At 46.9% G+C, this 13,840-nt stretch overlaps 1 protein-coding gene across 2 annotated transcripts in view; it reads right to left on the bottom strand.

The window, feature by feature from the left end:
- Positions 1-455: 455 nt before the first annotated feature.
- Positions 456-13,840, bottom strand: part of DHRSX (dehydrogenase/reductase X-linked) — a 149,334-nt gene continuing 135,949 nt past the window's right edge. For both annotated transcript variants that reach the window (XM_035725623.1, XM_027608406.1), the window contains one exon: positions 456-910. In XM_035725623.1, coding sequence (XP_035581516.1) covers positions 707-910 — 204 coding nt within the window. In that variant the 3' untranslated portion in view covers positions 456-706. The remainder of the gene's footprint in view (positions 911-13,840) is intronic.

The following is a 13,840-nucleotide window of genomic DNA, read 5'->3' as shown; positions in this document are numbered from 1 at the left end:
TGGTGAGCTCCGTCCAGACCCCTCTCATCCTGTCCTGGAAAACCATACAGGGAATGCTGTCTGGGACCCTCTCCTCCCACCCGTTGTACAGAATCCCTGACACGTCTGGTTATATTCGCATGACTCACGGGCTTGAGCTCATGACAGCAGCTCTGGGGACTACAGGTAGCACCCAGGACCAGGTCACTCTCAAAGTGTGGAGTAGAATATGAGTTGTCACTGGAGCCTTAACCCAGCAGACTGAGGAAGGCTTATGTCTCTGTTTCACAGACCCAAGAGTCAAAGCTGGGTGTTCGGAATAATGGGTGAGTGGAAGAACAAAGGTCACAGGAGACCCTGGACCCTCTACAGCTCCAGTGGTTCATACTCCTTGAAAGAGCTTGCCTCACCTGGAATGTGTCTCCCCAAACCTGGTCCCTGCCCTGTGCTCAACAAGGAAGACTGCACAGTTGGGTTATAGGCAGCATTTAATTGTTCATGGCACTTGTAGCCATTTGGCACACAACTTAGGGCTCGGGACCACCTACTTGGGAATTACATTCAATGTTCCTTTTCGTCCTTGACTTCCTGCAAAGGCACGACAGCAGACAGGAGACCTTTGGGGACACAGCCCCAAAGGCAGGCAGCTACGAAAAACGCGGGCACAGGGACCTGTCACAGACCTGTGTTTGGTGGACTGAAGGCAAGGTCTTCCCCGATGTGGCAACTACCCCGAGAAGGTGTCCTGGGTCATGTCAATGATGCCGGTCATCTGGCAACTCCTGGCCCACAGTTCTCTTTGAAGATCCAGATCATAGGTGATCGTGAGAGACTTGGTCTCTTTCTCATTGTAAAGGTAGCGGCCGCCAATTCCTTCCAGGTCCGGGGTGACCGCTGCATAGACGGACGTCCAGGCTCCCTCATCTGGGGTCTGTGGGGAGAAGGAAGAAGGCCAGAATGTGTCAGCTTTCAGAGCAGAGCGCATGGGATTCTCAGGACCCCCACCGATGCTGCTGGGTACACACAGCATGCTCATCACCTGGGTCGGGAAACTCAAGCAGAAAGCCACATACACAACCTAGCCAAGCTGATGGGTTAATCCATCTCCAGAGGCAACAATGCATATTAAAATCCCTGATGTGGACAGTCAAGTTCTGCAACTCCCGATGTAGCCATAATGCATATGAACTGGCTCAAAGGGCATGAATGCTGAGCCTCTGTGTTACAGCAACACTAGTTGGCAACCAGGTGAAATGTGACCACCTTGCAGAAAGGTTCTTGGTGTCGATGCAGCATGGTGAGCTTCCCATGGGGATGGAAGAGTTCCCGGGTTATGGTCACTGCTTAGGGGGAACACAAAGTCCAAGCAGAAGCTTGAAACGTAGAGAACACGTGAGGGCTGGAACTCTGGTTCCGGCGGAATGCGGCAACGTGGGAACACGACACACTCTGCATTCTGGGGTCGGAGTCCGAGTGACCAGCGGGTTAGCATGGTCAGTGGGTGCCGGCGAGCTAGGAGGAGCCCAAGAGATTGGAAATGGTGGGAACCGAGGCATCTCTGTCCGGCGCTATGATTCCAGATCCAGAAACCAGCAGAATTTCCCCCTCGCTTCTTATTGTCAGGATAAAGACTTTTTCAGGAGCTTATCTTGTTTAATCTTGTGGAAATCTGCTCAATCCACCCCATCCACTCTAGAGCTTCTTATGAGTCTCTGTAAGTCTACACAGCTGACCCCTGAACAAAACAGGTTTGAACTGCGCGGGTCCACTTAGATGCGGATTTTTTCGGTAAAGGTAGCACAATCCCATAAATGTGTTTTCTCTTCCTTAGGATTTTCTTAACCACGTTTTCTTTCTCCAGCTTATTCTATTGTGATAATCCAGTGCATAATACATGCAACGTACAAAATATGGGTTAATCTACTGTTTATGGCATCAGTAAGGCTTCTAGGCAATAGTAGGCTATGAGTAGTGAAGCTCTGGGGAGTCAGAAGTGATACCTGGATTTTCAGCGGCATGGGGGGTTGGCATTCCCATGCACATACATATACTTCCATGCCACATATAGATTCCCATGCACACACACTCATATGCACACACATACTTCCATGCATTCATGCACATTCACAATCATACACATAAACTCACATGCACACATGTATTCATATGTACATGTACTCCCATGACAGTCATATACTCACATGCCTCACACATATACCCACATACATGCATACAATCACATACATACATATATACTCATACACACTCATATACTCACATGCACACACATATACTCATACCCACATGCATGCATACATTCACATACATACATACATATATACTCATACACTCATATACTCACATGCACACACATATACTCATACCCACATACATGCATTCACATACATGCATTCACATACATACATATATACTCATACACACTCATATACTCACACGCACACACATATACTCATACCCACATATGTGCATACATTCACATACGTACATATATACTCATACACACTCATATAGTCACACGCACACACGTATGCTCATACCCACATACATGCACATTCACATACATACATATATACTCATACACACTCATATACTCACATGCACACACACATACTCATACCCACATACATGCATACGTTCACATACATACATATATACTCCTACACACATACTCACATGCACACACATATACTCATACCCACATACATGCATATGTTCACATACATACATATATACTCATATACACATACACTCACGCACATGCATATGCTCATGTGGATGCACATATATACTCACATGCACACACATATGCTTATGCGCACACACATGGATGCACACATATACACCGACGTTACCCACACACACATTTACACATAGACATACACACTGTCACCCAAGAAGCTCTGCTGACATACAAAGGGGTAGAAAAAAAGATCTGTTTCTTGGCTATAATGCATCTTGTGGTGCATATCCACTTACCCAACTATCATGTGCTTAAATACATGATAGATGCTAGGTTTAAAAAAGCAACCGCTGATCGTTTGTAGACTATTTCAAAGCCTTGGGCTTATAATGAAGATGGAAATGAGATTTCATTTGTATTCTTTAATTCCTAAATGTTTTGACAGCTCATGAAATAGATGGTTTTATTTATTTATTTCTCATTACATCTCATATCACATCCTAATCATCACCCATCAGAGCAATTATAGGTCATGCCCGTGCAAAAGGGAGGGTGCCATGATAAATGTTGAGATACACATGTGTGCGTATAAACATGCACACATACACATGCTCACATGCACTCACACACTCACCCACATGCACGCACATGTGCTCACACACTCACCCACATGCACACACACACATGCTCCCATGCACACATATATGCTCACACACACACACACACGCTCTCACACGCACTCACCCCCCCACAAGCTCACATGCACACACACACACATGCTCCCATGCACACATATATGCTCACACACACACACACACGCTCTCACCCCCCCACACATAAGCTCACATGCACACACACATATTCATCCACTTGCATGCACACTAGCCCATGTGCACACACATGTGCTCACCCCCAAGCTCTCACACACAGTTGCGGACATTCGCACACGCACGACTTTAACCTTTGGGAATTTATCTGCATTCCCTGGAGGTGGAGGAGACACCCAAGAATCTCAGGACCTGGGTTCAAATTTCTGTGTCACCACCTGTTAACTGTGAGATCTTCACTACTCATCCTCCCTCTTAAGCCTATTTCCTCTCCCGGAAAACAATAACCGTAGAAATAGTTTTCCCACACAACTGTCAGGGAAAAACGCATGACATCTTACGAGGGAAAGGCTTTTGGCAAATATAAACACAATTGCAAATGATAAACAGTAAGCACGACAGGGGTGACCATACTGTGTGCTGGGCATTGTGCCCAGCACTAACACCCCTTTTACAGATGAGGACCCGAGGCTCAGAGAAGACTTGTCTTTTCCCCAAGGCACACAGCTGGTGGGTGGAGGAGCTAGGATTCAAACCCAGGGCCACCAGCTCCCCGGTCAACATCCTCACTCATAGCACGTGCTGACGTCTCCAAGAAATGACTCTAGAGGCTGGGGGATGCAGGCGGGAGAGTGGGTTTGGGGAGACTTCTGAGTCCAAGTGAGCTCTTGCAGCAGGAAATGTCTCATGCAGGGAGAGAGCCACCCTAGCCGCTTCACCAGAGGGAAGAATGTCCATGGCGCACAGCTCCTGCCTCTGTCTGGGCAGCAGGCTTCCTGCTGAGCTGGAAGGCTGAATCACATCAACATCAACAGTGCCTGAAATGAGCTGGACTATGTCCCCCCAAATCCATATGTTGAAGTCCTCACCCCCAGGACGTCAGGATGGGGCTGTATTTGGAAGTGGGGATCTTTAAAGAGGGGATTAAGGTAAAATGAGGTTGTTGGTGTGGACCCTGATCCAACAGGACCTGTGTTCTTATAAGAAGAGGGGATGAGAACACAGACAGCCACAGAGGGACGACCACGTGAGGACACAGGGAGGACACGGGGTCTCCACGCCAAGGAGAGCGGCCTCAGGAGGAACCAGCCTCGGCCCCGCCTGGGTCTCAGACTCCCAGCCTCCAGGACTGAGAGACAGTGAATGTCTGTTGTTGAAGCCACCCCGTCCGTGGTACGTTGTCACGGCAGCCCAGACAGACTAATTCAATGTCCAAATGATTCCTCCTCTCCGACGGGGACTGTTAGCCTATGGAGGGCTGCAGCTGTGCGCACGCACACCTTTTCCAGGGAGCAGGTGCTTATTCCTCTGCTCCTCTGTTGCATTCAGACTCATGGGAGAGACACGCTCAGGTTCTGCCAGATAGACCTAAGACCAGCAAAGACCACGACAGGCAGGAGATGCTTCTTAAACATGTCTCCAGTGAAGGCATATGTCCTATTATAGACTGAATGTGCACGCCCCTTCCCTCCCCAATTCATATGTGGAAGCCCTAACCCTCAATGGCATGGCATTAGCCAGTGGAGCCTTTGGGAGGCGATTACGGTTACATGAGGTCACGAGGGTAGGAGCCCCCATGATGGGACTGGTGTCCTCATAAGAAGAGGAGGAGACACCTCTTCCTCCTTCCATCACGTGAGGACACAGACAGATGGCCAGGCATGTCCAGCAGAGAGGTCCCAGGAGAAAGTAATGCTGGCCACGCCTGGATCTCAGATTTTCAGCCTCCAGCCTATGAGCAGTAAGTACCTGTTTTCAAACATCCCCAGTCTGTGGGATTCTGTTAAAGCCACCCAAGCTGACGAATACATGGCCCAACACCAAGATCTATATTTGAATGACGCTGTGTTCTAGGTTATGAAAAAAAAAAACCACAAAGAAGAGACAACCACTTGTTTTTTCCTGAATCTCTCTGACCTAGAACCCTGCACACCACAGTCAGTGGGAGCATGAGAAGCACCTGCACCATATACTTGCTTTTTCTACTCCTTTTCTCTTCGCTTACTTTTCCTTTGTTTCTATTTATTTTGTGTTATCACCTGACGTCTTGCACCTGTGGCTCATGGTGCAGTGATCCACCATTGGCTGGGCACCCGGTCATAGGCTGGATGTCCCCAGGGAGCCACCATACATACACACTGACAAGGAAAACCACATGGGTTAACTGCTAAAGGGGCCGGCATAAAGCCCTGCTGCTCTCAAAGATCTTTTGCACCGTGATTCTCCCTTACTAACTCAATGCTTCATGTAGGGATGCCATGTTGGCAAAAAGGCAAGATCAAAAGGCTTCCTCTCCTATGACCTCTACAGTCTGTCCTTGCATGGTGAACATGTAGATGATATTTCATGACTAATAAGCTCAAGCTTGGGGATGTTCATTCCAAGCAAAGAGAGTTATTAATCCTTTCTTCTTCCCTGGGATCACTGCGTGGGTCATTCGGTGATGAAAGTTCACGTCCTAGAGAAGCTCACCGGAGCCCATGACCCGCCGAGAGCTCCAGGCTCATGAAACTCCAACACACTAATGATCGCCAACCAGAACGGGTTAATGAGGCAGAACCTCTAGCTTAATTTGCCAAGGAGTATCAATAGGAACACAGTTGATGAAATTCAAAACTGCTCTTGTCTAACAAGAAAATGGACATTTTGTGCTGGTTTCTATAACCACGCTCCCCTATCAGAGTTCTCTAAGCTGAGCATGAAATTCCACAACTTATTTACTATTTGTTTTTTTGTTTTGTTTAATTCATCTGTAGGAATTTTCTCCTCTAGGAAAGTACCTGGGATCCAGGTACTCAGCTGTGTTCAAAAATGTCTGGGAGGGGTGCCTGGGTAGCTCAGTCTGCCTTTGGCTCAGGTCATGATCTCAAGGTCCTGGGACTGAGCCCTGCATTGGGCTCCCTGCTCAGCAGAGAGCCTGCTTCTCCCCCTCCCTCTGCTGCTCCCCCTGCTTGTGCTCTCTCTGTCTGTCTCTCTCTGGCAAATAAATAAATAAAAAATCTTTAAAAAAAATGTCTGGGAATTCAGGTCCATGATGATAAGCATCATGGAGACAAACTGGAAAGTATCTAATTAAGATGGATATGCAGAAAGACCCAAATCAGCTCTGTTTCTCTCTCTCTCTCTCTCTCTCTCTCTCTCTCTCTCTGGCCTCAAGGAGAACCAAGGGCAGATGACCAGCATCAAATGGTGCACCTGCAGATTTACTGAACCCCCCAGCAAAATCTGATCATCTGTCCCTGTGCAGTTGTAGTTGAGATGATCTGTCTTCCAGCTCATTCACGGGATGATGAAGTATGTTTCCTGGGTGCTGGGTGCAGAAAAATCAGTCAGCTTCTGAATAGATAAGAAGGCCCTCTAAACAATGCTCCCTCTGGCATAAATAACAGACCCCATTTTATCTACAGCTTGTAAAAAAATAAAAAAAAATATCATCTTTAAAGATTTGTAAGATGTCTACAATGTGAAACCGAACCCAAGAGTGGATGTGTTGCTTTTATCAGAGGCAGGAGGATCACTAAAGAACCAGATGTCCGCTGGGAGAGCAGGGAAGAGGGCTCCATGTATTTATAGTTAAAGGTTTTCTCTGCATGAAGCCACGGCTGGAGTTGGAAGCTATGCACCCCGTTTCAATTCGATTCAGCACAACAAATGTTTATTAAATGCTCACCAATGTCTTGTGGGCTCTTGGGGCAAAGAAAGGCAGTTTTGAAAATAACCCCCACCACCATGGAGCTGACAATAGGCAGGGGCTGTGGGTTGACGGTTGGGCACAAGTGCATGAAAAAAAAAATAATAAAATAAGAAGCACACTTAGTAGAAAGAGGATGGAATTTAAAATGTGCTAAATAGAGCTGCAAGCAATGTGTGGTTGGAAGGAAACATGAATGCCTTATAATTACATAATTACATAGGGCTTTACAGTTTTGGAAATGCTTTCACATATATTACGTTGGCAATTTTCACAACAATCTTATGAGATATTATTATCCAGAATTAACAAATTACCAAAGCGAGGGGCATCACAGAGGGTGGGAAGGAGAAGGAAGGGGTGGCCAGATCTTGGTTCCTCCAGAGACCTCTCCATCTTGGTCCTTAATGAGCCTCCCTATGAGCCCATCCCCCATGCCAATAGCTTCCTTTCTCATCTCTTTCCCTATCTTCACCTTGGAAATGAAAACCTGACCTCGCTCTCCTTTGAGCCATGGACACATTTATGGCAGCCCAGTTGGCATTGGAAGTAAACACCCTACTTACCCACCTCAAGGTCAAGCATCCCCAAATCGCCACCTGGGCATTTCCTACCACCCCATCTCTTGGATAGGCACCACCATTACCCTGACTTTCCTGAGTGAGAAACCCCAGAATTATCCTTGAGTCTTTATTTATTCACACCCCACAGTCAACCAGTCAAGATGTCTTAATTTTATCTCTGGACTAGGTTTTGGAATGATTTTCCTCCCTCTCCACCATGTCCAGTACCACCTCCACCACTGCAATGGTCTGAAAGCTGACCCCAGGTGCCCGCATGTCCTGCAGTCCACTGGATGCTTTGTAGGCTGGATGGGTCTGATCTTCTAACCTTCTCACTGACATTTCTCAATAGGCACCCAGCCCTAACATCCTAAGGTGGCCATTGCTTCTAACACATGATAAGCTTCTCTCCTTGTATGCCTGAAATAGGGCCGGGGACAGCTGCTTTTGGGAGAATGGAGACACGGGTAGCTCAGATCATTTCCCAGTCTTGGGTTCAGATGGGGGACGCAGTTAAGAAAGAGGTGGTGTCAGTTTGACCACCCATCATCTTGAACTACTTTCTGCATCACATACAGTTCCAGCATTGCTCATGGACCCTGGCCTAGCCTTCAATCCACCTTCAGAGGCTCCATCCCCAGCAAAGCCTTCTCCTCCTGCCCCTAACACTAGGGCAGACTACTGCCACCATATTTGTCCTTTTGTCATTCATGAAATGCTCAAAGTCAAACCGAGTGATAACTGGTAGAATTCCCAGAACCCAGGGTGCAACTATGGGACATGCCCACCCTGACGCCCCAGTGATCAGTCTTGATCACTCTATACCTGGAGGGGTGCATGAGATGTCATCAATGCCTGAATGAATATCAAGCACTGACTCCCTGCTCCAAGCCTCCTGTGTGAGCCCACCTGATATGATGTAATCTTCATGATATACCTGTGAGGTGGGTCTTATGCCACCAGCTTTACAGGGGAGCAGCTGAAGCCAACACACTGGGCAAAGACACAAGAGAGCGGTCTTGACAGCTGAGATCCAAGGAAGGTGAACGTAAGAGTTTCCTTTGGCTATTCTTGGTGAATGATCAAAAACTTGGTGGCTTGATACAGCACAGATTTATCCATCCTCACTCTTATGAGGATCCCTGTGATGGCAGTGAGCTCCCCTGGATCATCGGGGATCTCCTACATCCCAGGGTGGAAGAGTAACGGTGGTAGGTTCCTACGGCATGATAGAAGGTCAACTGAAGGTTGCTGTTAATTCAGTGTGCTTGAATGCTGACGGATGATAGGGAGAAGCTGATGATGCAGAGGTGGGGAGAAGGATCGCTGGACGTGTGTCCTTGAGTTGATTAATTAAACGTGCCACCCTCCTGGCACATCCATCAAAAAGCAATCAAACGACCCTGTGACTGGGTGGATTCAAATGCATATTAAAGAGAACCAAACATCACTAGTCATATAGGTTGTTGTCACGGGGGCACGTTCTACACTGTCAATTTGATCCTTTTTAATTGGAGACTGGTGTATAAAGCGATTTCAAAGAGGCCTGGCGTTGTTTGGCAGGAGCTCTGCACAGGGGTCCCGATGCACCCAGCACTGAGAATCATGCTTTTTCGCGGTACCCGCGGATTCCCAAGGCAGTAACACAGGCACATAGGGATGACGTCCCAATGCAACGGGACCAACACCTGGGAGATGCAGGTTTTCTGCATCGGCACTGGCTTCACTGGGTCTCGCACCCTCTGAAAAGCTTCGTCTACACTCACACAGAGCCTGATAGAGCACATGCATACAGAGTGGTCTTCATTTGTGACCTCGCTAAACTTCTCGTCTTTACAAACGCCTCCTGGTTTCTCTCAAGGAACAAAGTGGCTCGCCCAGGTGAGTGGCTCTGAATTTGCAATCCAGGGCACATTCTCCAGGGAGGCACCGACGGAGATTTACTGGTATAAAACAACGCCACTGCATGATATAAAAGAACAGAAAGACAAACGTGTCCGTATAAGTAATTCGTGCATACGCGGTGATCGTTATAAAGAGGGCATCACAGCCTCCGCTGGGCTAGAGATTTTGTTCTGTTTCCTTATCCCATTTTTACTTCATTTCCATGGTAATTAATATTCTTCCATGACTTGGTCTTACAGCTTCTATAATCCTCTCTTTTCTGTACAGAGGCGCCATCATGCAGACAGCGCCCTGAGGTTATTTTCAATCCAAAAGGGCAGATGCTGCACAACGCGTTCCCGGTTCATGGCCGGCCAAGTGTGGATGCTTTCCTGGCGAAAGAAAATATTTCGAAATCCCTCTGCTTGGGGAAGTAGACACCAAATGATGTGTTGGTAGGAAGGCAAATTGAAAGGGAAGGAATATAATTAAGCCCTAAAGGGAGCTCAGGGACATGGCTGACTTCATGAGAGGTGCTCGGAGCAGGCATGGAAGGCAGACGCTGAGAAGAGGTTCAGTGACCGTCCTCATTAATCCCGAAACTTGAAGAAACGGACAATTATCGAAGGGACGAGGCTGTCAACACTGACTTGGGAAGAGGGAGGAATCCTCAAGAAAGCAATACGCATTAAAGATAATTTTGAAAGCTGAATCGGAATCATCCTTCTGAAAATTCCCAAACCCAGAGAGTTTGCAAAGGCTAGTATTTCCAGTCGGCAAATGCAGAGAGTTGTCATTATAATTACATTAGGCTGAAGCATAAGAGAGAAAAATACAGGGAAAAATGAGCTTCTTGATTGTCTCATTCTTTGGCTTTTTTTTTTTTTTTTTAAACAAATCATCAGAACTTTCGTATCCCAACTTGACAAAAATAGCATGGAAGGGGATCTACAGTGCCAGGGTAAATATCAATACAGAAGTCATCAATGAGGTGGCTGGGGAATGGAATCCTCTGGTGTACTGGAGAATAATGCTCTATGACAGCAAGAAGCATTCCAGAAATTGGGGGCCGTTCATTCTAGAGTAAAACACTGAACCACATTATCCAAATAAGGGAGTTAAAGCAAACAAAAACATAATCATCTCTCTAGATCCGAGTGAGCAAACATTTTCTGTAAAGGGCCAGACAGGAAATATTTCTCACTTTGTGGGCCATCTGGTCTCTGTCCTAACTACTCGGCTCTGCCTTTATAACAGGGACAACACGTAAATGAAAAAGCACGTGTGTCAGTAAAACTTTATTGACAAAACCATGTGGACAGCCCGTGGCCCATAGTTTGCCTATGGAGTGAACTGTTTTGTTTTGTTTTGGTAAAGTTCAACATTCATACCTCACTCAAAGTTAAAGTCAGAATGATATGCAGCATCGTACATAACAAAGTACAATATGCAAATGCTAATAAATATAAGAAGAGACATTACATGTTTTGCCCTCAAAATGGCAAATAAGATATGAGTCACCTGCACCATCTATTATTTAACTGCCTATACCATAGGTAAGAACATTTTCAAGAGAAGCATACGTATTAGAAAGAAGGGGGAATATGATATTTACACATTAATCAATACGGCTTGAAAATTAAATTAATTAAATTAAATGGACTGAAAAATCTATTAAAAACAGGACATCAGTGATAGAATCAATAAAGACCTAAGGCCTGAGGCATTCTCAGTACTTGGAGCATGTTTTGGTAAAACTGTCCTTGAAAGCCCAACGGAATGCTCCAGAAAACGTGGACAGGAGAATCTTCTAGAACCTTCTCATGCCAGAGCCTGCCATGTTCCCTAGAGAAACTGGGACAGAAGCAGATGCGGAGATGTATGACTGATCCTTTACAGCAACACTGCTGGAAACACCAAAGAACTGGAAACACCCCAGATGTTCCTGATCCAGCAGATGGATCTAAGCCAGGTTGTACATGCATGTGGAATATACTTCACCAGGACAGAACCCAATTATCTACTTCTCCACGTGTCCATAGGGATTGATTTCAAACATTTAATATGGAGAACTGTGGGTTCAGTTGGGTGCCCCCCCAAATACAAGTTGAAGTCCTAGCCCCTAGTATGTGTGAATATGACATTATTTGGAAATAGTGTCTTTGCAGATGTGATGAAGTAAAGGATCTGACATGAGCCCATCCTGGATCGGGGTGGCCCTAAATCCAATGACAGGTGTCCTTGTAAGAGACAGAAGAGGACACACAGACATAGAGGAGAAGCCACATGAAGACAGAGGCAGAGATGGGAGGGACGCGGCCACCAGCCCAGGGCCACCTGAGCCCCAGAAGTTGGAAAAGGCAGGAAGGACCTTCCCCTGGAGCCTTAGGAGGGAACATGGCCTTGCCCCGCCTGGATCTCAGCGGCCCTGCCCCACCTGGATCTCAGCAGCCCTGCCCCCACCTGGATCTGAGACATCTGGTCTCCAGAATTGGGGGGGGATGAATTTCTGCGGTTTTAGCCATTTGGTTTGTGGTCATTTGTTACAGCTTCCCCCAGGTAGCTAATCTTATATGAGCAAAAAAAGCAAATCACAGATATTACTCTACTTACTTAAGGGTCAAGGAACGCAAAGTTAAATTTCAGAGACACACACGTGAGACATTTATAATGAGAAACAACAAAACAGCTGATGGTACGTGTGGTTTAGGGGTTACTTCTTGCAGGTGCATTTGGGGAAAAGGGTGGGCACATCCACGTGGTGCACTCACTTATCACCGACTTTTAAGTGTTTCACGTATTTTTCTGTATTCACGGTTTGCAGTATTCTTAATAATAGGTTTTATTAAACCTATTTATTATTAAACCTATTCGCAACAGAAACAAACATCAAAAGTTCATAAAAACAATTAGGAATAAATGCAATAGGAATGGTATGGGCATTTACTGAGAATTAATAAAACACCCCGGAAAAGCATTAGGATTCTGGTCACCAATTCCAAGATATGGGGTTACCCCCCACCCCACACCGCCAAGCAATTTGCAGACACCATCTGGGTGTCCTATAATCCAACTCAGTTCTGGCCTATCTACCTGTGATGGGGTTTGGGAATATATGTGAGGTTCAGTGGGGTGAGGTCCGGAGCCAACGACCAAGAAAGAATCCTTGAGACTCTTTGGTGCAAAACGGTGGTTTATTAAAGCGTGGGGGCAGGACCCGTGGGCAGAAAGAGCTGCTGCCCTGCAGTTGTGAGGAGCGGCTGATTATATGCAGGGGGTTGGGGGAGGTTAGGAAACGGGGAGGTTTCAAAAGGATTTTCATATGTTAAGGAAGCCTTACAGGGTACCGGAGGTCTTGCCACTGTCAAGTTAGGGTCGTCTTCCCCTCTAGCAAGGCAGTAACAGCAAGACAGTTGGGAGATCCCTGGAGGAACGTTACCCTCTGCCCGCTTCGAGCGTCTGCCAATGGACTGCAGGTTATAAGGACCTTTAATTGTACTGACATTCCCTTCTGGAAGCTATTGCTCAGGCTTTTGTAAGTAAACCGAGGGAGACTCGTGTCTTGCAGGACTGTGGTCTCTGTAAGTTACCTATTTGTTTTTCCTTTAGGGCAGCCGGGAGTGCCTGAGGAATGTCACATATATCCCACGGTGGGGGGGTGTGGGGTGCCAGCTTCTCCTTTGTCCTCAGCTTGCCTTCTGTTCCCTCATCACCTAGACATGGCGTCAGATCCCCCAGGCCTCAGCCCTACAAGACGGCCCTTCACCCTCTGGGTCAGACGCCAATCACAAATCCAGGTTGACACCCGTGGTTCTGACCCACCAAGCTACAGATCGCACGTTCCCAGGACCCCCTCCTCGGGTTCCATTAACCTGCTGCAGTGACTCACAAGAGCCCAGGGAAACATGTTACTCACTAGATCATGGGTTTACTTTAAAAAGGGTATAACTCAGGAATGGCCAGATGAAGAGGTGTATGGGGCCAGGTGTGTGGGGGAAGGGCGTGCAGCTTCCATGGTCTGCCCAGGTGCACCTCTCTCCCCAAACCCCTATGTGTTCCCCGACGCAGAATCTCTTCGAACCCTCTGTCCTCTTCGTTTCCTAGTAAGGGAGGCGTTATTGCAGAGGCATGATTGATTAAATCATTGGCCACTAGGGATTGATTCAACCTCCAGCGCCTCTCCTCTCCCTAGAGG

Source organism: Zalophus californianus, chromosome X, assembly GCF_009762305.2.
Source record: "Zalophus californianus isolate mZalCal1 chromosome X, mZalCal1.pri.v2, whole genome shotgun sequence".
NCBI classification, from domain to species: Eukaryota; Metazoa; Chordata; class Mammalia; order Carnivora; family Otariidae; genus Zalophus; species Zalophus californianus.
The sequence above is the reverse complement of the archived record's forward strand: the minus strand, read 5'-3'. Positions and strand labels throughout refer to the sequence as shown.